The 25,208-nt window shown below is 49.7% G+C and overlaps 1 protein-coding gene across 3 annotated transcripts in view; it reads left to right on the top strand.

The window, feature by feature from the left end:
- The window catches only part of GALNT16 (polypeptide N-acetylgalactosaminyltransferase 16), a 109,335-nt gene that overhangs the window by 61,487 nt on the left and 22,640 nt on the right, over positions 1-25,208 (top strand). For all 3 annotated transcript variants that reach the window (XM_069595132.1, XM_069595131.1, XM_069595133.1), the window contains 8 exons: positions 13,306-13,463; positions 16,004-16,102; positions 17,065-17,132; positions 17,873-17,938; positions 19,290-19,411; positions 22,188-22,275; positions 23,745-23,829; positions 24,122-24,225. In XM_069595132.1, coding sequence (XP_069451233.1) covers positions 13,306-13,463; positions 16,004-16,102; positions 17,065-17,132; positions 17,873-17,938; positions 19,290-19,411; positions 22,188-22,275; positions 23,745-23,829; positions 24,122-24,225 — 790 coding nt within the window. The remainder of the gene's footprint in view (positions 1-13,305; positions 13,464-16,003; positions 16,103-17,064; positions 17,133-17,872; positions 17,939-19,289; positions 19,412-22,187; positions 22,276-23,744; positions 23,830-24,121; positions 24,226-25,208) is intronic.

Genomic DNA, 25,208 nt, shown 5'->3' on the forward strand with positions numbered 1-25,208 from the left:
GGGTGGGAGGAGAGGGGACTACAGAGGATGAGATGGTTGGGTGGCATCACCGATGTGATTCATGAGTTTGAGCAAGCTTCAGGAGTTGGAATGGACAGGGAAGCCTGGTGTGTGCAGTCCTTGGGGTCACAAAGAGTCAGACACAAGTGAGCGACTGAACTGACTTACTAAATTAGCAATAAGTTGTATCTTGTTTTAACTTATTTTTATTTAATAATCAGTAACACTGAACATCTATCATTGATTGTTGATCATTTGTATGTCATATTTCTGCAAACAACTTGTTGACACCTTTTATGTCTGTTGTTGTTCAGTTGTGAGTCACGTCTGACTCTGTGACCACGTGGACTGCAGCATGCCAGGTTTCCCTGCCATTCAGTGTCTTCCAGGGTTTGCTCAAATTCATGTCCGTTGAGTTGGTGATATCATTTAATCATCTCATCCTCTGCCACCCCCTTCTCCTTTTGCCTTCAGTCTTTCTCAGCATCAGGGTCTTTTCCAATGTGTCAGCTCTTCACATCAGGTGGCTAAAGTATTGGAGCTTCAGCTTCAACATCAGTTCTTTCAATGAATAATCAGGGTTGATTTCCGTTAGAACTGACTGGTTTGATCTCTTTGCAGTCCAAGGGACTCTCAAGAGTCTTCTCCAGTACCACAATTTGAAGGCATAATTCATCATTCATCCTTCTTTATGGTCCAACTCTCACATCCATACATGACTACTGGAAAAACCATAGCTTTGACTGTATGTACCTCTGTTGGCAAAGTGGTGTCTCTGCTTTTTAATATACTGTCTAGTTTTGTCATAGCTTTGCTTCCAAGGAGCAGGCATCTTTTAATTTCATGGTGTAGTTACCATGATTTTGGAGCCTAAGAAAATAAAGTCTGTCACTGCTTCCATTTTTTCCCCTTCTATTTGGCATGAAGTGATGGGACCAGATGCCTTGATCTTAGTTTTCTGGGTGTTGAGTGTTAAGCCAGCTTTTTCTCTCTCCTCTTTCACCCTCATCAAGAGGCTCTTTAGTTCCCCTTCACTTTCTGCCATTAGAGTGGTGTCATCTGCATATCTGAAATTCTTGAAATTTCTCCTGGCAATCTTAATTCCAGCTTGTGATTCATCCAGCCCAGCATTTCACATGATGTACATATAAGTTAAATAAGCAGGGTGGGAATTTACAGCCACGTATACAACATTTTATGTCCACGTTTCTTTTTTTTTTTAATTTTTAAGAAATTGAGGCCTGGTAATTAGGTGGCGTCTTTTAAAAACTTATTTATTTATGACTGCTTTGAGTCTTCACTGCTGTGCACAGGCTTTTTCTGGTTGCAGTGATCAGGGGCTGCTTTCTAGTTGTGGTCACAGGCTCCTCAGTGCAGTGGCTTCTCTTGCCTCAGAGCACGGGCTCTAGGGTGCGGGCTCAGTTGTGGTGCCCAGGCTTCGTTGCCCCGTGGCACGTGGGATCTTACTTCCCGTACCAAGGATTGAACCCGTGTCCTCTGCATCGGCAGGTAGACTCTCAACCGCTGAACCGCCAGGCAAGTCCCTATATTCTTTTAAGTATTCTTTTCCATTATAGTTTTTCCCAGGACGTCGACAGTAGTTCCCTGTGCTTTACTGTAGGACCTGGTTGTGCATCCATCCTGTGTAACAGTTTCCCTCTGCTAACCCCAAACTCTTAGTTCACCCCTCCCCGACTCAGCCCGCCTTGGCCACCACAGGTCTGTTTTCTACATCTGTGTGTGTATCTGTTTCGTAGATAGCTTCGTTTGTGTCATAGTTTCCATTCCACATGTAGGTGAGATTGTATGGTGTTTGTCTCTCTCTGACTTACTATGATAATCTCTAGAGCTGTCATGTTGCTGCAAATCGTGTCAGTTCGTTCCTTTTCGTGTCTGAATAATACTCCATTGTGTCTATGCGCCACATCTTATCCAGTCATCTGTCCATGGATATTTAGGTTGCTTCCATGTCTTGGCCATTGTGAATAGTGCTGCTATGAGCACAGTGGTGCATGCATCTTTTTGAGTTATGGTTTTATCTGGACATTTGCCTAGGAGAGGGATTGCTGGGTCATATGGTATTCATAGTTTTATTTTCAGTTCTTTTGAGATACCTCCTGAGAGACTATCCCTCACTCAGTCACTCCACACTGGTTTCCATAGTGACTGCACCAACTTACTGTCCCACCAGCAGTGTGGGAGGGTTCCCTTTTCTCTACACCCTCGCCACCATTTGTAGTTTGTAGTATGTCTACATTTCTTGTGAATTGTTGGCTCTTTGATTCATAAGAGCTCTTTGTATATTGAAGAAGTTAGTTCTTTGTTTGGCCTCTATTTGGCTAATATACTTTTTTTCCCCAGTGTGATATTTGTATCTTGACTTTCTGGTATTTCTAGTTTTAAAAGTCTTTATGTAGTTTTAAAAATAACATTTGAATTTTATATTCAAGATTGCCAAAAAATAGAATAAAAAGTAAGCAATTTTCTCTTTATACTTCTCAGTTTCTTTTTTAAATTAAAAATTTTTGAGCCACCTAGAATTAATTTTGGTTTTAGAAATGCATTCAGCTTTGTTTCTGTGTTGTCTAGCTGCATTGCTAACATCATCCTTCCCCTTCCCCCTGCCATTTGAAATGCAACTGTATCTTATGACAACCCTTCATATTTACTTGGATCTATTTCTGATCTCTCCATTTTCTTTTACTGATCTGTTTGGTATTATGCCAGTAGTATCTTGCCATACAAAATCTACAGTCTTTGATATGTCTTAATATCTGATAGGCCTATTTCTCTATCTTTAATTTTTTTCAGATTTTCACTGCTTGTTCACTCATATTTATACTCTCCTAGCTGAATCCTTACCGCCCCCCCCCCACCCCCCACACAGTTGTTATTTGCTGTTTAGTCGGATTGCCCTGAGTTTGTAGATTAAGTCAGGGAAAATTTGTATCTTAATATCACTGAAGCTTTTTCAAGAATGAACTGCATTTTCTCTTTAAGGTTCTGTTTAGCCACAGGGTGGACATCTAGGAAAACAAGGATGAGCATATATAGTAAGTGGCTTATTTAGATTGCATGAAATGGTTGTTCATTGTTGCTCATTAACAGCGCATGGTTCGGTGCACCATGGAGAACTGCAATGAATACGGTACAGAAGCCCACGTCGCCCTGGACCCCAACACAGGCATCTGTGATCAGATGATCGGTGTCTCTGATTTCTCACTGAATAAAACCGCATCTTTGGCGTATCCCAGAAGTCATCAAAATGTCTCTGTTCATTAAAAAATATTACTATTATCCCCGTTTACAGACTTTACAGCCACTTAGTATATTGTACTTAGATAAAATGCTGGGCTGCAGGGGAGGGCCAGTCCTGGGGCATGGTCCTGCTGAGAGGACAAGTTGTACTCATCCCAGCAGTGGCTCTTTAAGAAAGTCTCCCAGGAGGCAGGCTGCTTTTTCCAGTTCCCCTTCCCTGCCTCCTTTTTCTTTTTGTTTAACCTGATTTAAAAAGTCTGTCTCTGTCCTGCTTTCTCCTACTGATGGGTCTAACCTAATTGTTTAATCACATTAGTCATGAACAACAGGTAATGTATTTTTGAACTTGACCCACAATGCCAATCATGTACTGCCTCAGCCACGATTGGCTCTAATTTGGCTCTCTGTGCTGAAAAGTGTCTCAAACTAAGGTGCCCACCCCATGATCAGGGTATGCTGAGTCTAATGAGTAGAATTTGATCCTGGCCCAGCTGGTCCCAATCTCAGTGGAGGCTATCGTCACCCTCAAAATTGTCATATCGATGTGTTCTATTTGTGACCCCATGGACTGTAGCCCACCAGGCTCCTCTATCCATGTGATTTCCCAGGCAAAAATACTGCAGTGGGTTGCCATTTCCTTCTCCGGGGAACTTCCCAACCCAGGGATGGAACCGGAGTCTCCTGCATTGCAGGCAGATTCTTTATCACCTGAGCCACCAAGGAAGCCCCGTTACATGACCCATTATTGCTTTTATTTTTCCGATTAATATCTGACAAGTTAAAGTTCAATAGATTCAGAGTATAAAACACCGGAAGTGCAATAACTTACAAACAGTGACACACTACACTTGCATTACTGGAGCAGAACGAGGTGGGGACCTATACCGCATGTCAGTGGGGAGGGTATGTGTTGGGCCTGGGGAGCCCTGAGAGCCGTCACAGCAGTTCTCTTTGCTGGCTTCCTTGCTCTCAGCCACAGAGCGTGGCAGTGTTGTTTGGAGGATTGATACAATCCAGCAGACAAGAATTTGACTGGAAATCAGTTTTGTCCCCCTTGAACTGTGACTGCAGCTGAAGTCCATCAAGACCCTGAGGGTGTCCCTGGCTGGAAAGACCAAGGAGAGCCTGAGCTGACCTGGGGAAATCTGGTTATGTGCTATTTAGGTCTGAGTAATACAAGCTCTTCTACTTCTCATTTTTTCCGTGTTCTTTCTAGCCCTAAGCAAAGAAATATTTCCATCCTCATGTCAGGCCAAGAGATGACAGCACTGGGCAGGTCTCCATTAGAGTCATGAACTGATGCTCTGAACCCTGAGCCCAGGAGGGAGGCCACCCCTATCCTGCACTTGTCAGGGCCTGTTTGTGGTCCAGGCACTGAAGGCCAGCTTGCTTGGGAGCTGAGGGACTCAGAGTCGGAAGGCAGGTGCCAAGCTCATCTGGCCCTGGAGTAGTGTGAAGGAAGCTTCGTCCTTAGGCTTTGCAGCCAGACAGCCTCAATTCTAGTCCCAGCCCAGCCACTCAGAAGCTGTGTGACCTTGGGCTGGTCATTTTACCTCTCTGGGCTTCAGTTTCCACCTCTGTAAAATAAGGATTAAAAAAACACCTATTTGGCAAGACTACTTGAAGATAGCATCCAGGTCATCGTAGACCCTCAGTGGGCAGACAGTATCAGATGAGAAGAGGCCTAATCTTTCCTCATACTCTACAGCCGTTGTGGCTGGGAGGGTCAGCCAGAGTTCTGGTACCCCTTACAGACCCAGGAATGCTCTCCTCAACTTGGGTAAGCTGATAAGCAGGTGGAAACTGAGCTTTCACACCACACATTGCTAGCATGGACCACCCTCAGAATCCCTCCATCCCTAGATGGCCTCTGGGCTGAGCAGAGGAAATGAGACCCAGAGAGCTTGATTGGGACTGGCATCTTCCTGGATCTGAGCAGAGGTGGTCTGGAACAGTGGACCTGGTGCCCTGTACCATCCTTGAATGGAGGACCCTAATTGGGAATGGGTGCCCCTTTCCCAATGAGTGTCTCTTTCTTGATGAGACCACTGATGTCATAAAGCTCTGAAGTTATCAGCACCCTGGAGAAGTCAGGCCATGGTGGGAAATCTAACTGGAAGTTCAAGGTGGGCTTCCCAGGCAGCCCCTACCTTGAGCTCCTTGGTATGTAATTGAACTAGAACCTCCCAGGCCTGGAAGCATAAGTGTTACAAGGTGGCATTTCTAGAGTAAACTTGGAGGCTCTAGCTGAGCTGCATTTGGCTCTGCTGATAGTGAAACTCTGGGTCAGTACAAATAGAGGCCAGAAAACCAGACTCACAGTGCTGCTCCTGGGAGGAGGTCAGGGGAGATGGCTTAGGTCCCTCCTGACTCTTGGTCCTGTCATTTCAGTAGCTTGTGACTAGTAGTCACTCACCTCCCTGCACCCTCTGGAAGCAGCAGCTCAGCCTTGGTTGCACATTGGAACATCTGGAGAGCCTTAAGAACCCCTGATGCTTGCCACTCACCTCCAGAGATTTTGATGTAGTTAGTCCTTGGTAGGACCTAGATGTCAGGATGTTAAAAGTCTTCCCAGATGATTCTAATGTTCAGCCAGGGTTGAGAGCCACTGCTAAAAAGGCAGGCGAGCTAATAATTAATATATAATCTATGTGCCAGTTACTGTGCTAAACCCATCATCTACATCATCTCCTTGAATCCTCACTGTAATCCCCATTTTCCTGATAAAGAAGCACACTCAGAAAGGCTAGGTGACTTTCCAAGGCCAGAGAGCAGTAAGCACTTGGCATTCTATCCCAGAGCCATCAGATTTCAAAGCCCAGGCTGGCAACCTTATAATAAAGGACTGCTTTTGAAAAGGACATCCTAGGTAGCCCTAGTGGTTAAGAACTTGCCTGCGAATGCAAGAGATGTAAGAGACATGGGGTCAGTCCCTGGGTCAGGAAGATCCTCTGGATACGGAAATGTCAACCCACTCCAGTATTCTTGCCTGGAGAATCCCATAGACAGAGGAGCCTGGTGGGCTACAGTCCTCAGGGTCACACAGAGTCGGACACGACTTGGTATACATGCAATTTGAAAAGGAAGATGGGGACATGTCTGGGGCAGGTGCTCAGTAACCCAGGCAAGTTTCCCCTGTGCCCAAGCTGAGATTGCCAGCCTGGTGCCGCCCTCAGCATCCTGTCTGGTTGAGCAGGAACCCTGGCAGTCCAAGCGGAGTTGGCTGCCTCCCCAGAACCCAGCAGCGTGCGGAGACACTCAGGGGGCCCGCCTTTTCATTTGGGAGAGGTGGAACCCGAGACAGTGTTCTCAGAGATGGTGACTCATGCACTGTTCCCCAGCTCTCCTAATGAATGGCAGTCTTTTAATGTGAGACACAGCATCAGATGAGATTTTTGTTCCCAGGGCAGTCGGGAGTGGTTGGGAATTATATTTTGTTCACCAGGTGTTTGGGCTTTAAAGCAGCCTCAGGAAAAAAAAAAAAAAAAGTCAAGAGTCATCCATTAAAAAGGACCAGAGTCTTTTTATTTGCAGTTCCAGTGAATTTAGTGAAAGGCAAACCCAGCAGGTACCTGTTTTACTGGTCATAAAAGGAAATTGGGCAGCAGTTATTCCAAAGGAGTTAGAGTTGTTTAAATCTAAAATTTAGGGATACGTGTATGTTTTAAAGGAAAATTTACAAGGCTTGGAGATTTGGGTTGAACTGTTTTTGATGAAAATGACTTGGAAAATATTTTCCTTTCTTATTTTAAAACTTCCCCTTGGCTGTTTGTTTCCTAAATTTAGCAGTCAAAAAGAAATAAGCAAATCTAGGTGGAAAAAAGGAACAAACTGATGCAAGTCAGGCAGGTTTTCAAAGTTTAATTGAAGTAAGGGACTGAAAATAAAAAGTCTCCAAAAATGAGAAATAGTTCTCCCCAGTTTATAGAGCAGAGTCGTTCTTTCAGCATAAACAATTTCAAGATATGATTGACCTTATTGGACATGGAAGTGCTGGATTATCCACTTCCTGAAAACACAGACTAGCGGGGAGGCTGTTGCTTAAACAGCACCAAGAATGCTCAGCAGGAGGCTGGAGGGCTGTGGGAGGCTCATGAGGCTGTCACTCACTAATCTCCTCGACACGTGTTCCTTTCTGCGGCAGCTCAAGGGCCTCTTCAGTCACAGTCCAGGTGGGAACTCCCCCACCCCCCACCCTTCCTGAAGTCTGACCACAGCCCTGCCTCCTCCACAAGGCAACTAATGCCTCACCCAGCTCTGGGCTCAAGTCCCTGGGCCAGATTGCAGAGACTAGCTTGAAAATCTTGAAATGGATGGCTTTCACCCAAACTGTCATTGCCACTGGTAGCCCATTTGTTGGTTTTTGTTTTTGACTTTTGTTTCTTACTTTTGGAGAGTGGTTTTCTTTTCACTGAAAGGACCAAAGGACTGATATCTCTGAAGGTTTGTTTATGAGTGAATAGCCAACTCAAACTGGTTCAAAAAAAAAAAGATAGGTAGGTAGACAGATATAGAAAGATTAAAAAAAAAAATCAAACTGAATTTGGATCAGAAATAATTGGCTTCAGGGACCCCAAAGAATATCACTGGAGCTCTTACTTTCCATGTCTTGGGTCTGATTGATTTTTCTTGGTTTTATTCTCCAGATAAGATTTCTGTGGGCAGGAAGACTCCCACTTTCCAGGCTTAGCAGTGCTAACGAAAAGAGTTCATTGTATAGAAAAGTCTCAGGGTGGATTCTGATTGTTGTTATTCAGTTGCTAAGTCATGTCCAAATCTTTGCAACCCCATGGGCTTCAGCATGCCAGTCTTCCCTGTCCTTCATTATCTTCCGGAGTTTGCTCAAACTCAAGTCCATCGAGTCAGTGATGCCATCCAACCATCTCATCCTCTGCCGCCCCCTTCTCCTCCTGCCTTCCATCTTTCCCAGCATTCAGAGTCTTTTCCAATAAGTTGCCTTTTCGCATATGTGGCCAAAGTCTTATAGTTTAAGCTTCAACATCCGTCCTTCCAATGAGTATTCAGGGTTGATTTCCTTTAGAATTGACTGGTTTGATCTTCTCGCAGCCCGAGGAACTCTCAAGAGTCTTCTCTAGCACCGCAGTTCGAAAGCATCAATTCTTCAGCACTCAGTCTTCATTCTGATCGGCCCAGATTAAGTCAAATGACTGTTCTGAACCAGTCCCCTGTGTCTGGGAGTGCAGTGACAAGGTCAGCTTAGCCTGCGTCTTGTGCCCACCTCATGGTGGTGACTGAGGTATTGATCGGGTGGGAGGGAAGTGATTAGCGGCCCTGCCAGAAGCATGTGAGTGAGGAGATCCCTAAAATGGGCAAAAGCTACCCTGCCACCGTCTCGGTCCGTTACATTTCCAAGTGTTGTGTTAGCCGAGTGTGGGGAGTGTGGTGTGGGGGCAGGAGATGCTTGCAGTCGTGACAGCTCATCCCTCCATCACTCACATATTCATTAGCCATTGCCTTCGAGCCCCGCTGGGTACTGTTCTGGGCTTCAGGATCCAGCATTAGATGAAACAGACAATCCCTGCCCTGCGGAAGGTTTTATTTTTGTGGGAAGAAGCAGTCAACAATATAACATGGATAAGCAAAATGCACGTAGAACGTCCGATGGTGCTAAGCACTATAAGGAGAAACAGCAGGTGGACGGATGGAAGGCAAGTGTGGGGCTAGGGTTTTACAGATGGTGGTTGGGGAACGCTCACCAAGGAGGTGAGGTTTGAGCAGAGCCCTGCAGGGGGTGAAGGTGCAAGCTGTGCAGACATCTGGGAGAAGAGCCTTCTGGAAAGAAGGTAGAATGAGCAAAGGGGCGGAAGGGAAGGCTACCGGCAGACTCAGGGAACATCAGGAGGCCAGTGTGACTGGAGCAGAGCCAGAGAGGGGCAACAGTAGAAGCTGAGGCCAACAAGGGGACAGGGCATTGGCTCCCAGAGTCTCCTGGGCCACTGTGAGCTCTGGGGCTCGTCCTCAGGGAGGGCGAGAGCCACTGGAGGCCCTGTGCTATGTCAGAGGATCCCATCGGTTCACTGTGGTTTTCTCCCCAGATGATTTTAAGTAAGGTGAGAGCAGGGACACTGTCTAGGTATCTATTTACTCATTCATTCATTTACTCACTCATTCATCCTTTTATTCAGTAAACATCTGCTTAATACCTACTGTGTGCCAGGTGCTAGGAGCTCACAACTTAATGCAAAAGAGACATAAAGCAAGATGTCAGTGCCTTGTGGCATAAGAATTCCACAGACAGCCCCTGTGCCCTCATCCAGAAAGGGCAGCAGTGCCAGTCCCATCCAGTGCCTCCTGTTGGCTCTGAGTCCAGCATCTCGGGTCCCTCAGGCCGATCGAGATATAGCTCCTTATGGTTTAGCAGCCTAGAGCCAAAGGATGCTTTGCTCCTAGCCAGTGTGCTTTGTAGGCAGTGTGGCTGGGAGAACGGGAGACCACAGCGCACTGCTCACCAGGGCCTGGTGTCTGTGCCATTGCAGGACTCTTGCCTCAGCCGAGGTAGGCTGGGTGAGGACCCATGGCCAGTTCTCCAGCTACCCATGATCTAACTTTGAGGGTGGAGGCTTCTTCATGATCCTGCGTGGCCATGCCCTGTGTGGGATGGGAGAGAAGCGGGTAATCTGGATCCCTAGATTTCTCTTCTGGGAGCTGTCCTTTTGATTTCCATCCTCCCAGCTTCTTGCACAGTGTTAACACAATCTAGACTCTCAGTGAATAACCTGTTGCTTTAACACTAGTGGGATGTGCTTCAGCCACTGCCTGTGGGACCCAGGGCTGGGGTCTGCATCACGGTGGAGCCTGGGGGCAGGAGGGTACCAGGGGTGACCCCTGGACTTATCACCTGGAGGACTCAGAGGGTGGGACTGCCCATGTCCGCCTCAGGCAGCACAGCAGAAGCAGCTGCTCTGGGGACTGATGAAGAATTCATTTTGAGGCATAGAGTTAGAGGTGGTCATGGCCTGGAAGTCTCAGGATCAAAGGCCAGGGCCAGAGGGAGAGGAGAGTTCAAGAGCTAGAGGGAAATGAGCCGTGGGGTGTGTGTGTGTACTGCTTAGATACCCAGTAGAAGAGCTCCGGGTGGTGACTGGGCTGAGACAGGGAGGGGCTGGATGGAGAGTTCCCATCTTACCCTTCCCCAGTCTCCCCAACACTCAGCTGACTCAGGGCCACTGATGTTTCAGCTCCAGACCCCGTGGATGCTGGGCCAATGGGAAAGCAGAGCTGAGACCTCTGGAAGGAGCAGGCCTGTGTTTCCTTGGCCCCCTTCTTCACAAAGGTGTGTCACGGGTGAAGAGTCCAACCTCAGAGGAGGGTTGGACCATCAGAGGTAATGGTCTGAGGAAGGGAGCAGTAGATGCATCTTTGAGGACGTGTAGCTCAGTTTTGGAGAAGGAAATGGCAACCCACTCCAGCATTCTTGCTGGGAGAATCCTGTGCACAGAGGAGCCTGTTGGGCTGCTGCTGTCCATAGGGTCACACAGAGTCGGACACAACTGAAGCAACTTAGCATGCATGCATGCATTGGAGAAGGAAATGGCAACCCACTCCAGTATTCTTGCCTGGAGAATCCTGTGGACAGAGGAGCCTGGTGGGCTGCCATCTGTGGGGTCACAATGAGTCGGACACGACTGAAGCGACTTAGCAGCAGTAGCAGCTCAGTTTTGAGGCCCCGAGAGGAACTTCCCTAGAGATGCTCTTCTCCAACGTTCTCTGAGGCCCCAAGGAAGCTTTGAATGAGGCGAGGAAGGCAGCAGAGGACAGTGTCAGAAGCAGCCCTTCTTCTTCCTGGCACAAAGAGGTGCTCAGTGGAGCTTTTCTGAATAAATGGGTGGGTGGATGAAGGAGTGCGCGGATTCAAGCATCCATATAATCAATGAATGATCAGGTGATGTTTGGAGCTTCTAGAAGTGTGTTCCAGTGCCCGGTAGGTGGGTGGCTTTTGATCAATATTTTTTGGGTGATGGGTGAGTGTGGGATGAGGGCTTGGGGGTTTCCTGAGCCCACAGAGTGGCCACAAGTCCTAAATAAATAAGCATGGCACGGTTATTTCTCTCAGTTGACTTGTAGGATAATTCAGTAACATGCTCTCCCCATGGGAGCTTCTGCAATTTTGTTTTTCTTATTTTAGCTCCTCCACCATCAGCTGGAGGCTGATTTCCATTTCCCTGACCCCCAGGCTGAGAGGAAGTTGGGGGCAGAGTTGGCACCCATTCTTTCCCCGGGTGGGAAGGACACAAAAGAACCCTCATTCTCACTCTCACAGTTGACAGCTTGGGTCCTTCTGGCAATTCAAGCTTCAAGCCAGAACCTTCTCCCCCTCTCTCCTTCCCTCTTCCTCCCTCCTTCCCTCCTTCTCTCTTTCCTGAAATGGATTTCGAGTCCATGAGGACTCCACCCCATCTGCCCAGCCCCTGGTATGGCGCCAAATCAGAACACCACGGTGCAGCTGCTACGGCCGTCGTCACCATCTGAAGCATGTGTGTGGCATGAGGCTGGGCCCACTGGACCCGAGGAAATCTCCCTCACTGGCTCTGACCTCAGGGAGCTCAGGACTGGCTCCTAGGAGGCAGGAACACTACAGAGAGGCAGCCCTAAAAGAGGCAGGCACTCCCTGGAGCTCTAGGTTCTCAGGGGAACGTGGAGGCCCTGGGCTGCTGGTGGAAGCCCCCCAGCATCACCTAACACATTGGTCTTCTCTCAGCAGGCCAAGCTGCCTTCCTGGGACCATCCCTCTAGAGACTAGGCCTGTGGCGGGATTCTCATATAGGGGTTCTATCCCTGGACAGCTCTCACCTACCTTCCTGCTGCCCCTGCGGGCCCACAGCTCCTGTCTGGTAGAGTCGAGGTACACTCACAGCTGATATTTCCAGGCACTCTAGGGGCTATCAGCCAGCAGTGTGGCTCAAATAATGAGATGTCAGGATCCATCTACCCATCCGTTCATCTCAGAAGTGTCTTTCCCCAGTGTCTTTCATGGGGGGGACTTTGGGAGCACAGAGCAGGGTGTGGCTAAGAGGAGGGGGCAACCGCCATCCATCACTTCCCAGCACTTAGCGCCCGGGCCCCCGGAGATCTGATGTGGACCATTTCAGCAGCAAGCATGAATCCCAGAGAAGAGGCTTCCTCTGGGCAGAACCTTGTCCAAGCCCTGGGTGTTTCACTGATCAGGCACCTCCTACATGCCTAGCCCCAGTGCCAGGCCCAAATTCATACCTAGGAGACTGTCCATCTGACGGTTGCTTGGTGACCTCCAGCCTGGTTGGTGGTCCCCTCAGGTGGTCCCCTTATCTTGGGGGATCTGGTGCCCTCCAAAGTGTCACCATCTCCACATCCAGCAAAGAGCATTGGCCAAGAGTGTGGGCTTCCGAGTCAGAATGACCAGTTTGACTCTGGAAACCTAGGACTTACTAGCTCTGACCTTGAGCTTTTTTATTAATAGGGTTTTTAATTTTTATTTTTAATGTTGGCTTATTTACTATTTTTGGTTGCCCTGGGTCTCCGTTGCTGCACGTGGGCTTTCTCTAATTGCGGCAAGGGGAGGCTACGCTTCCTCGCAGTGCCGGGGCTTCTCATTGTGGTGGCTTCCCTTGTTGCTAGCGTGGGCTCTAGGCGCCCGAGCTTCAGTAACTGCAGCACATGGACTCAGAAGTTGTGGTGCACGGGCTTAGTTGATGCACAGCATGTGGGATCCTCCTGGACCAGGGATCAAACCCGTGTCCCCTGCACTGGCAGGCATGCTCTTAACTACTGGATCACCAGGGAAGTCCAGTAGGCTTTACTTTCTAAGAGCAGTTTTAGGTACACAAAAGTGAGTGGAAAGTTCAGACAGTCCCAGATACTCCCTGCCCCCACATGTGGGGGTACTATCTCGAGCCTCAGTTTCCTCATCTGTACACTGGGGGAATAATAATCTCCTGCTCAGGTACCAATGAGGTGATGCTTGGCTCCCGCCTTGTCAGAAGTACTTGCCACTCAGTGGCTCCTTTGTCCTCTTGCCTGTGGCCCTTCTGATGCTGACCTTTGTCTCAGGTGACAGGAACACCCTCCAGAGGCTTTGACGAGAAGGCGTACCTGGCAGCCAAGCAGCTGAAGCCTGGAGAGGACCCCTACAGGCAGCACGCCTTCAACCAGCTGGAGAGCGACAAGCTGAGCCCCGACCGGCCCATCCGGGACACCCGCCATTACAGGTGTGGCCTCTGTTGCGCTGGTGGAGAAAGGTGGAGGGAAGGGCCGACCCCAGCTGGCTTTTCTTTCAGTCACATGGGTTTAAGAAATGAGGAAAATTTCCTCAGACTCAGTCCAGCTCCTGAGACATACAACCCCTTCCTATCTGTTGTTTTCCTGGCTCCTCTTAGTTTCACTGACCTCCTGAGGGTCTGAGAGGCCCAAGGAGACCTCCCAGCCAGGCCACAGAGGCCCCTCAGTACCTCAGTCTGGAGTCCAAGCGAGAGTGGCGGGCCAGGAGACCAGGGGAGGTCCCCAGCGGGCGGGTGAGCCTGGCGTTCCTGGTGCCTGGCTGGTGGTGCCTGCGGGGCCAGCCCTGCCTGCCCTGTGCAAACAGTGGAGTGCTATGCACCGCCCCCACGGGCATCCCTTTCCTTGCCCTCTGCCTGCCCCACTGCCTCCCACCCTTCCTCAGCAACTCCCAGAAATGCTTCCCGGTCTTGCTGTTTGTTCTCCCGGCGTGGTAGGTGGGAGAGGCCCTAGACCAGGACTCCAGGGCCTGGAGGCTCTGTTGACCCATATCTGGGCACTGAGGGGTTGGCCTGGATCCCCTCTGCCCTTCCCCCACCCTCCCCCACTCTGAGCTTTCTCAGGTGTTCACCAGGAAACTTAAAGGCGGAATTCCTCTTGGGGCTACACACATTTTAAAACGAGACTCCTCAAATCCAGGCCTATGGTGGTTGGTGAGGAAGGCCTTTCCTCTTGCCCCAGTGCTTCTGCCCAGCCTTCTCAGAAGCCTGAGATGGATCAGGGGGTGCATGCGTGTGTGTGTGTGCGTGTGTGTGTGTTTGCACACGCATATCTGTAGGGTCAACAAAGAAGGTGTTGGCGGTGGTGGGCAGGGCCTCCCCTGGCGGAGCCTGGGGTGTGGGGTGAGCCACGCTCTTCCGCTTCCAGGCCGCAGCTCCTGTTGGACCCCAGATTGTCAGGCCGGGTCCTGATGCAGCCCTGAATCCAGGGAGCCCCCATGAGGGAGGTCTTCCAACGACAGCTAAACTGTGTGAGACAGACCTACCAGCATCACAGAGAAGACCCCACCAGCCCCAAACTCAAAGCCCAGATGTGAGACAAAGCTTTTCAGAGGCTCCTGGTCCCTAGGAGCCATAAATTCCTATCATTACAGATACAAATCCCAGAGAAATGCAGGATGGAGAGGGCTGAAGGGGGCGGGTGGGAGAAGGTCAAGTCCACTGTCCAGATGGGGTGTGGGCAGGTTGGCCACCTTCAGGTGGAGAATGGACATCATTGTCCACATTCCCTTCCTGGGCACTTAGGATTCAGAGATACAGAACTGGGGCCCTAGAGGTCAGTGCAAGGGGCTGACCCCTTCTTCCAGGGCTCCCCATCTCAGCAGACCAAGCCCCTTCCAGCCCCCAAATCCACAAGCCTCTGGGAGGAGAGGCGCTTGGAACGCCTGGCTTCCTGGGCAGAGGTGAACTTCTCCACCCCTCCTCCTCCCCCACATCCCCTCTCGAGGAGAATTATTTTAAGGCCTCTCACGACTTCTCCTGTGGGGGTCCCAGGCTAGTGGAACTCCTGCCTGTCTGACCCTGTCTGCTCTGCTGGACAGGAAATGGGCCTGGGAATTTGGCCGTAAGCCGCTGTCAGTGGAATGAATGCCGTAATGAAAAAATAGTCGTGGCTGGAATAGTCAGGGAGCAATTGTAATAAAGAAGATTGCTATGAAAACCAGCTCTGCGGCTGCCTTCCCGCCGGCCCCAGGAGCATGAGTAAATGCATTCACAGAAGCATTCTCAGAAATGACAGCGTTGAAGGCTGGCGAGGATGGATCGTTTTAATTCCCTTTCCAGAAGACAGGGGAGCCAGGGGGCCCAAAATGTGGTGTCTGGAGAAGGTGGGAGCACAGAGCTGCTAGGGGAGGGAGTGGGCTGGGGGGAACTGCCTTTGGTGTCTCCTCAGAGACTTCAGTTTACCCCCTAGGTGCCCCAGGGCCCATGGGGAGAGCGAGGGCACCCTACCTGCTCTCGCCAGCCTGGCTGTTCACGTTGGCAGTGAGAGGGAGAGATTCACGGGCGGGCAGGATGGGGGCAGTTCCTCCCTAGGTCCCACCAGATGTCAGGAGATGGGCGACGAGAAGGAGATGGGCTACAGAGAAAGGCCCTTTTCCCTCTTCTCTTCTCCCCTCTGCCATTTTTTCTGTCTTGGCTGCTGCATTGGGCAGGGAGTCCTGTCGGTTGGTCCAGGTTGGTTCTGTCTGTGTGCCTACACACGTCAGAGCCTCCCTTAGCACTTCAGTGACCATGGGGCTCTGAGTGATCCTAGGACTGGGGTGAAGAGCCCCTGGGCCTGGGAAGTTCCCCCAGCCTGTGCTGTTCCTCCGGGGACTCCAGGCTGGGCAGCCTGAGTGGGGTGGGCATGGGTTTGGGGGAGCAGGGCCTGCGCCCAGCCTCAGCGGCAGCAGACTGGACAGAAAGAAGCCTCAAGCCTGGATGCCCTGAGGATGTCCCACAGCTGCCCTCTGTGCTCTCTGCTCTCTTCTCAGTTGTCCGTCCATGTCCTACTCCTCAGACCTGCCGGCCACCAGCGTCATCATCACCTTCCACAACGAAGCCCGCTCTACACTCCTGCGCACAGTAAAGAGGTAAGCCCTGCCTCATCCCTCATCTCAGTGGTGCTGCTCCCGCAGGCCTCGGGGATCTGCTGGGCCCTGGCAAGGGAGGACACTGAGACTGAGCACTGTGGCCAGACAGCATGAAGACCGGTGGGCAGTTGGGAGGGGGTTTCTGCCCTTCTGAGAAGCTGGGGTTAGTGAATCAGGGTCAGGACCCAACAAGTCCAGCTGTTAGTGAGATGCATGAACACAAGGGCGGGTCCCCAGGACATGGGCAGAAACACAGGGGCCAGGAGCCAATGGAGGCAAGGACGGAAGTGAGACCTCAGGTGGATGGGTGCCGGCCCAGTAGGCACCTGAGAGCAATTCAGAGAGAGATACCCCTTCTGTCCTCCTAAGGTTGGCCCTGTGGTCAAGTTTGACTTCTAATCACCTTGTTTCTTTAATGAACATAGATAAGAACAGGATTCAGAATGGAGTACCCAGTGATATTCCAAGGATTAAAGAAGCTTGGGCTTTCTTCATGGGGAGTGAAGGAAGAGGAGGGATGTCGGGAGGGAAAAGCTGGGATGGGGGTGCTTTCTGAGAACACCCATCCTGACCCATCAGGTCAGAAGGAGCCTCGCCAGCTTTCCAAGCAGGCAGCATCCAGGCCAACAGGGGTTGCTCTCTGGCCTTGTTGCCATTGTTAAGCCCAGGCAGCTAGAGCAGCTATGGATCCTGCCTCAGCTAAACTAGGACAGTCCCCACCCACCACCTGGGGTGAATCTCAAGTGCCCGAGGGTCCAGGCAGCAGGGTCAGCAGGTGCTTGGAGGAGCCTGAGGAACATCCTGCCCCTCAGTCACTGACCAGGGCAAGAAGGGTTTGCTAGCAGCTGCCCATGGCCAGTGTGCTGGCCCCTGAGGTGGGGGGTAAGGGAGTTGATGGTAAGAAGAAGGAAGTAGAAGGTGGCCCCTAAACCTGGACTCATCTATCTTGGTCACCACTTCAGCGTCCTGAACCGAACTCCTGCCAGCCTGATCCAGGAGATCATTCTAGTGGATGACTTCAGTTCAGATCGTAAGTATCCATCTTCTTTTTTTGCACCATTTCACACCCCGTCTCTCCAGAATGCTGAGGGAGGCACTCTTGAAATAGTCCTGGCCACCACAGGCTGACGTCTGCCCGTTACTAGGATCTTCAGTCTTTACTAAGTGCCTTTCCTGGCTCTGCTCCTTGGCGCCAAAGGAGTGGTGTTGCTTTGATGGGACACCAGTGAGATGACATTTTAAAAAATAAAACATCCGCAGCATCCTTCATTATCCAGCTGCCGTGTGCAGAATATTGTCCCCACAAAATGGGCTTCCCAGGTGGTGTTGGTGGTGAAGAACCCACCTGCCAATGCAGGAGACGCAAGAGAAGTGGGTTTGATCCCTGGGTTGGGAAGATCCCCTGGAGGAGAGCATGGCAAACCATTCCAGTATTCTTGCCTGGAGAATCCCACGGACAGAGGAGCCTGGTGGAACTCGGTTCATAGAGTTGCAAAGAGTCCGACACGAGTGAAGCAACTTAACACATAATCTAGCTCAGAGGGTGTTGGACTGGAGAGGTTGTTGGTACTCTGTGGCACCCCCTGGGGGTTATGCCACAAGTACAGGCATTCCTCCGTCTGTCCTGGGGGCAGGGGATGGGGAGATGACCTGTCCCCCAGTGGAGAGGACCACACCTCGCCTTCCCAGCCCTTTCCCTGGGCCTGGTCAAACTATATGTGGTCTGACGTCCATATCTAAACAATCTTGCTTCCTTCTCTCCACCCTCAGCCGAAGACTGTCTGCTGCTAACCAGGATCCCCAAGGTCAAGTGCCTACGCAATGACCGGAGGGAAGGTATGTCCTTGAATCCTGTGTGTACTGTAGACCCATTTTGGTCTAGACTTCTGCTCCCTTTTGATGCCATGTTATACCAACCAAATGTAGTCTCGCTGCATTCCTAGTGGCAAGACCAAGGTCTGGGGAAAGACCCTCCTGCTGTCTTGGAGCAGCCCTTATCCCAGCATGACTGTAGGCAAGTAGCTCTGCTTCTGGCTGCCTTAGTTATCTCTTCTGAGAAATGGGACTAATAATATTCCCTTTCTGCCCTGCACAGTTATTGTAAGGATTAAATGCTTTCAGAAAAGTACAGGGCAATATAGAGCAGATGTACTTGGAGCATCAACTATGGCATAGGATTATATATGACTCTCTAGGGAACACAAAAGAAGTTTACATGTGGTCCCTGCCCTCAGAGAGCTTATGATGGATTCCAAGGCTGGTGTAATTATGTGGGGGTGGGGAGCTAAAGGAGAAGGCAGTGATCTGGGAGGGAGCCTGGATTGGGTGAGAGAGTTGAGAGACAGATGAATGGGGAGCAAGAGAGAGCATTCTAGGCCCAGAGACTCTGAGCAAAGGCATCAGTCAGGCCTGGGTACATGTAGTACTACCAGCCTCTTCCTGCCTTTCCTACCTTCTCATCTCTGCTCACATTCTCACACTCAGTCCTCATAACAGCCCTTCATCCTGTTTTACAGATAAAGGAACTAGGGTGTAAGAAGGTTCAGTAATTTGCCTGGAGTGATGAACCGAGGAGCCAGGATTCCACCCCCAGCCAGGGGGCCCACACTCACAGCCCAGCCTCTTAACCTTCCTTTTCTTAGTCTCTCGTCCTGGGAGAATCAGACCTGGTCAGCACAGGGAATAAGTGGGGTGAGGACAGATGATGGAGGGCCTCGAAGCCAGAGGAGGGCATTTAGATTTGATAGAGCAGAGAGCACTGACTCCAGCCTGTCTCGGTCTGGAAGACTCTCTGCAGGTCATACAGCATAGTGCAGCCAAGGGGGAGCATACTGAGTTTCCTCCATGTTGAAGGGGAAAGGGTTTTGGTTCTAGTTCCCCTTAGGTACCAAACCACACTTTACTGCCACTTTTGTTCACTAAACTCTTGACTGTTCATCAGTGTGTCCCCAGAGCCCAGTGTCTGGCCTCTACATGGGGGCAGAGGGTGGCATTCAGAAGTTGATGGATGGGTGGATAAGAGAAAGGAAGAAAGAGGGAAGAAATCAGCAAATACAAAGAGAAGTTAAATCACAGTAACTCAGAGGAAACCTGAGCCCTAAGGGGCAGAGAGCCCTGAGCCTTTGAGGGGACGGCTGAGCAAACTGGCTGAGTCCCACCCAGCACCACTGTGTCCCTCCCACTTCAGGGCTGATCCGCTCCCGAGTTCGTGGGGCAGACGTGGCGGCAGCTGCCGTCCTCACTTTTCTGGACAGCCACTGCGAAGTGAACACGGAGTGGCTGCAGCCCATGCTGCAGCGAGTGAAGGAGGTAAGTCTCTCTGTCCCTGGGGAAGCTCTGTCCCTCAGGACACGCCCACCATGTTCTTGGCACTGTGGGTGGGGAGGGTATGAACTGTCTCTGAGAGCTGGACAGGCAGAGTTAGAAACTAAGTGATCTGCTCCCTCCTGAGTGACTTCATTTGTGGGTGAGCCATGGAGCTCCTTCTGCAGACGGGTGGTGTTGTTTTCCTCCTGGGTGAGTGATGAGGAGCGGAGGGTGGGGGGGTCAGACTGGGAAGCCTGCGGAGGAGGGAGGAGAGGACATTGTTCTCAAGCAGAGGGCCTTCCCATGCGCCCACTGCTCTTTGGAATGGGGAGGATTTGGACACATGGAACCAAGGATGAAGTGATTATAGCTCAACCGTCAAAGACAGAGAACCCAAATTAAAAACGGGCAAAGGATTTGAATGGATGTTTCTTCAAGGAAGATAGACAGAGGGTCAACAAGCACATGAAGAGATGCTCAACGTTAAGTCATTAGGGAAATGCGAGTTAAAACCACCATGAGATACTACTTGATACCTCCTAGGAGGGCTCATCAAAGGATGGATAGTACAACTGCTGGTGAGGATTTGGATAAATAGGAGCCTTTGTGCATTGCTGGTGGGAATGTCAAATGGCAGCCACTTTGAAAAACAGACTGACAGTTCCTCAAAAGTTTAAACATAGAGTTACCTTATGACCCCGCAATTCCTCTCTTAGATATGTACTCAAGAGAAATGAAAACATGCCCCATACACAAACTTGAATCCAAGTGTTCAGAACAGTGTTATTCCAAATAGGCAAAACATGAAACAAATTAATGTCTATCGACTCATGAATGGCTAAACAGAATGTGATATAGCCATACAGTGGAATACTATTCAGCCATAGGAAAGGAATAAAGTACTGATACGTGTTATAGTATGGATGAACTTTGAAAACTATGCTCAGTGAAAGAAGCCAGTCACAGAAGGCTATAAACTATACGATTCTATTTGTATGAGATGTCCAGAGTAAACAAGTCTGAGGAAATACCAAGTGGATTCGTGGTTGTCAGGAGCTGGAGGGAGGGGAATGGGGGAGTAACTGCTAGTGGGTACAGGGTTTCTTACTGGGGTGATTAAAGTATTCTGGATTTAGATAGTGGTGATGGTGAAGGAAAGTTATGACCAACCTAGATAGCATATTCAAAAGCAGAGACATTACTTTGCCAACAAAAGTCCGTCTAGTCAAGGCTATGGTTTTTCCAGTGGTCATGTATGGATGTGAGAGTTGGACTGTGAAGAAAGCTGAGTGCCAAAGAATTGATGCTTTTGAACTGTGGTGTTGGAGAAGACTCTTGAGAATCCCTTGGACTTCAAGGAGATCCAACCAGTCCATTCTAAAGATCAGTCCTGGGTGTTCTTTGGAAGTAATGATGCTAAAGCTGAAACTCCAATACTTTGGCCACCTCATGCAAAGAGCTGACTCATTGAAAAAGACTCTGATGCTGGGAGGGATTGGGGGCAGGAGGAGAAGGGGATGACAGAGGATGAGATGGCCGGATGGCATCACCAACTCGATGGACGTGAGTTTGAGTGAACTCTGGGAGCTGGTGATGGACAGGGAGGCCTGGTGTGCTGCAATTCATGAGGTCACAAAGAGTCAGACACAACTGAGCGACTGAACTGAACAGAACTGATGGTGACATGACCCTGTGAATACAGTACAAACCACAGAACTGTACACTTTCAAATGGTGAATTTTATAGTATATCAATTATATCTAATAAAATTATTATATGGTGTGAATTATATCTCAATACAAAAACAAGTCTATACAAGGATAAAGTGAGGCTCCCATGGAACACTGTGAGACCATGGATGGTCTCCTCTGATCTGCCACGTCCCACATTTTTGTCATCCTAAGACGGGGTGTGAACTGAGGGACAGAGCTAGATTCAAAGTTGCAGACAAGGGCATTTTGAGGGTTAGTGCAGACAGAGAAGAAAGAAGAGGCTCTGTTCCTTGTCCCTCCATGGAGGGAGAAAAGAAGAGAGCAGACATCCTGCTGATGAAGGGCGATTAAGTTTTGCACGTGGTATATGATAAAAATCCACCACCACCACTCTCTCCACATCCCCCACCTCAGGAAAAAACCCTTTAGTAAAATTGGCATTACCCACCAATATTTTGGAAGTGGATTTGTGTCTAGGAGGTGATGGAGGGAGTATGAGTCTGACCTTGAAGTGGAGGTGGCATGAGAGGTGTGCCACCCAGGTTCCCCAGGGACTGCAACAGGGTCACTACCCTCAGGCTGCTGGAGGTCCAGATGGGAAGACTCAACCCCATCATGTGCAAAGGTGGATGACAGTTAGTAAAACAACAGTTCAAACCAGCAATACAAAAGCCACCTCAAAAAAAAAAAAAAAAAGAAAGGCCACCTCAGGCAACATCTGATTCGTTGTCCCAGGAATTGTCGGGACTATAATTATGAGAGTAGCTTAAAAAGAGGAAGAAATCCTCTGCCTGCAGCAATCAGGGAGGGCTTCACTGAGGAGGTGAGATCCCAGCAGGGCTCAACATGGTGTTAGAGGAAGAGGCTGGGAGAGCGTTGTGCCCGTGAGACCCAAGTGGGACCTTCTGTGAGCCTGGTGTGGTGATGCAGGACAGCTCCTGGGAGCCTGACATGTCCTTCAGGAGGTGCTGAGAACCTCATGCCTTGAGAGAACTTCACCAAACAGGCAGTTGGGGCTTTTTTCACAGAGTCCCTGACCTCACACCACCTCATGTGTCCTCCCCTAGGACCACACCCGCGTGGTGAGCCCCATCATTGATGTCATCAGTCTGGATAATTTCGCCTACCTTGCTGCATCTGCTGACCTTCGCGGAGGTAGGTCCAGAGCATCTCCAGAAAATGAGACGGCATCTCCCTGCCCTTACCTCCAGAAAATGGAAGGAGATTGTATAGAGCTGTGGAGTTGGGGATGCAGGACCAGAGCTGGCAGCTGGAGGCTCCTGGCATGATGCGGGCAGAGTCAAGCTAGTCTCCACACTTTCCCTGCCCCCAAACTTTGACACATCCTTCTCAAAAACAGCTGGCCCAGAGAGGATGGGCACGAGTCCTGGGCACAAGAACATGATATGACAGCTATCTTGGGAGTGGGGAAGGGGGGACCCTCAACTTTGCGTGGATTCCTGACTTGTACACCCCAAAATGGTGTAGACCTGGCTGAATACAGTAGCTATTAACCACAGTTAGCTATTGAGCTCTTGAAATGTGACTCCATTTTCAGTGTGAATTCAGATACATGGTAAGATAAAATACACACCAGGTTTTGAAGACTTAGTTTGAAAGAATGTAAAAAAATCTCATTAGTAATTTTTTGTATTCATTATGAATATGATCATCAGTTTGAAATGATAGTATTTTGGATGATCTTGCATTAAAAATACATTATTCAAATTAATTTCATATGTCCTTACTTTTAGATATGGCTGCTAGAAAAATTTAAATTGCATATGTGGCTTGCATCTCCAGCTTGCAAAGTATTTCTTTTGGACAGCTCTGATCTAGGCTTTAGAGCCATGCTATACAATACAGTAGACAGTAGCCACTTTGGGCTAGGTACATTTAAGTTAATTAAAATTAAGTAAAATTCAAAACTCAGTTCCTAAGTTGCTCCAGCAGCACATTAAGTGCTCAGTAACCACATGTGACTTGGGTCCACCCTGTTGGACAGGGCAGATGTAGGACACATCCATCAATGCAGCAAGTTCTACTGGGCAAGCAGCTCCAGAGAATCTGTGGCCAGGAGCTAATGAGCAGAGTTGAGTTCCTCTCTGGGGCTCAGATTTCAAATGGACACAGTCATTAGTTAGATGTTGAGGATGAATGGGAGGGAGCCAGGCATTTCTCCTTTGGGAAATCACCTCAGGACCTTGGCACTTACTGTTCTCCCTCCTAGAATCCCCTTTTCCCATCAGTCTGCATGGATCAGTCCTTCATTCAGGTTTCTACTCAAATGTCACCTCGTCAGAGAGTCTTTGCTGGGCGCCCTTATTAGAGCAGCATGCACGTGTCTCCTGTCTTTCCTTTCTTTCTTTTTTTTTTTTTTTTTTTTAGCACTCCCACGCCAACTGACAGATTATCCATTTATTGATTTATCTTTGTAAGTCTTTGTCTTACCCATTAGATTGAAACTCCATGAGGACAGGGATCTGTCTCATTCTGAATGAAGGAATGATAATACCAGTCGCCCAGGGCCCTTTGCAAGTAGGGTTCTGATCAAGAGACTCTCAGGGGGCAGAATGAGGGGACAGGAGCCCTAGGCCCCATCCTCACCCCACTCTGACCCTTAGGATTCGACTGGAGCCTGCATTTCAAGTGGGAACAGATCCCCCTGGAGCAGAAGATTGCCCGGACAGACCCCACCAAGCCCATAAGGTCAGACCTGCTGTGGGTTCTGGGGAGACCTGTCCCTTCCCTGAGTCAGAGGCTTTGGAGGCTTCCAGGGGTCGGTTCAGTCACCAGGGCTCCTAGAGGTGCACAGTCTAAGGGCTGACTCTGTTCTGAGCCCTGGGGAGAGAGATCATAGACCAAAGGACAGGCCAGACATCCAGCCCCAGGGACTCTGCAAGTGGGTGATTGTAGGGTAAATGGCCTGAGCCCTGGGGCCATCTAGAGGGGCTCAGATTCTCTAGCTAATGTATTACCTCTTTTGTCTCCTTGCTCCCAGGACGCCTGTCATAGCTGGAGGAATCTTCGTGATTGACAAGTCCTGGTTTAACCACTTGGGAAAGTATGATGCTCAGATGGACATCTGGGGGGGAGAAAATTTCGGTAAGTTGGGAATAACCACAATAACAATAGTAGGCAAACCCAGATTGAATGTTTTCATGTGTAAGGCCCTAGGGACTTTATACGCATTGACTACTTAAATTCTCACAACGAATCTCTGAAGTACCATTCTACTGGTAAACTGAGGCACAGAGAGGTTAAGTAATTTGTCCAGAGCCACGTATCTAGTGAACAGAGATGGGGTGGTCAGGGAGAACCCGTGGCCACTTGGCTAGGCCTATGTGGAGGAACCACATGGCTGCTTCCCTACCAGAAACGCTGAAGGAGAGGTGGTGTGCAGTAGACAGTGATGGCTCAGCATAAGTAATAGAGTCAGGCCCTGTTACTGGGTGCAAACCCTGGCCCTACCACCTACAAGCTGTTTGGCTTTTGGTAAGTGAAAGCCTCTCCGAGCCTCAGTTTCCCCAAGAGACTGTCATGAGCACTAAGAAAGAGGCTGGATGAAGATCCTGGTGGCCATTATTATTACTTATGAAACCATAGGGCTTCCCAGGTGGCTCAGTGGTGAAGAATCTGCCTGCAATCAGGAGATGCTAAGAAACTAAGGTTTGATCCCTGTGTTGGGAAGATCCCCTGGAGCAGGAAATAGCAACCTACTCCCTTCTTGCCTGGAGAATCCCGTGGACAGAAGAGCCTGGTGGGTTACAGTTCATGGAGTCGCGAAGAGTTGGACATGACTAAGTGCGCGCGTGCACACACACACACACACACACACGTATACGATACCATAGGAACCCTTTAGCCCCACAGGGAAAGAGAAGAGCCAATGAACCTCAAGGGTTGCTGGTGAGGTTCATGAAACAAAGGCTGGATACACTTGATGTAGGGGTTTATGAAAGGGGCTGTTTGCATGGTGTGGACAAGTTATAGGGAACCACGAGGGACAGGGTAGGGCTCGGTGCATGACTTCTGGGAGGTGCAACCACCCCTAGGTCTGAAAGATGGGGACAGAGCACTCCCCAGTA

The sequence above is a fragment of the Ovis canadensis genome, chromosome 7, assembly GCF_042477335.2.
Source record: "Ovis canadensis isolate MfBH-ARS-UI-01 breed Bighorn chromosome 7, ARS-UI_OviCan_v2, whole genome shotgun sequence".
Lineage (NCBI taxonomy): Eukaryota > Metazoa > Chordata > Mammalia > Artiodactyla > Bovidae > Ovis > Ovis canadensis.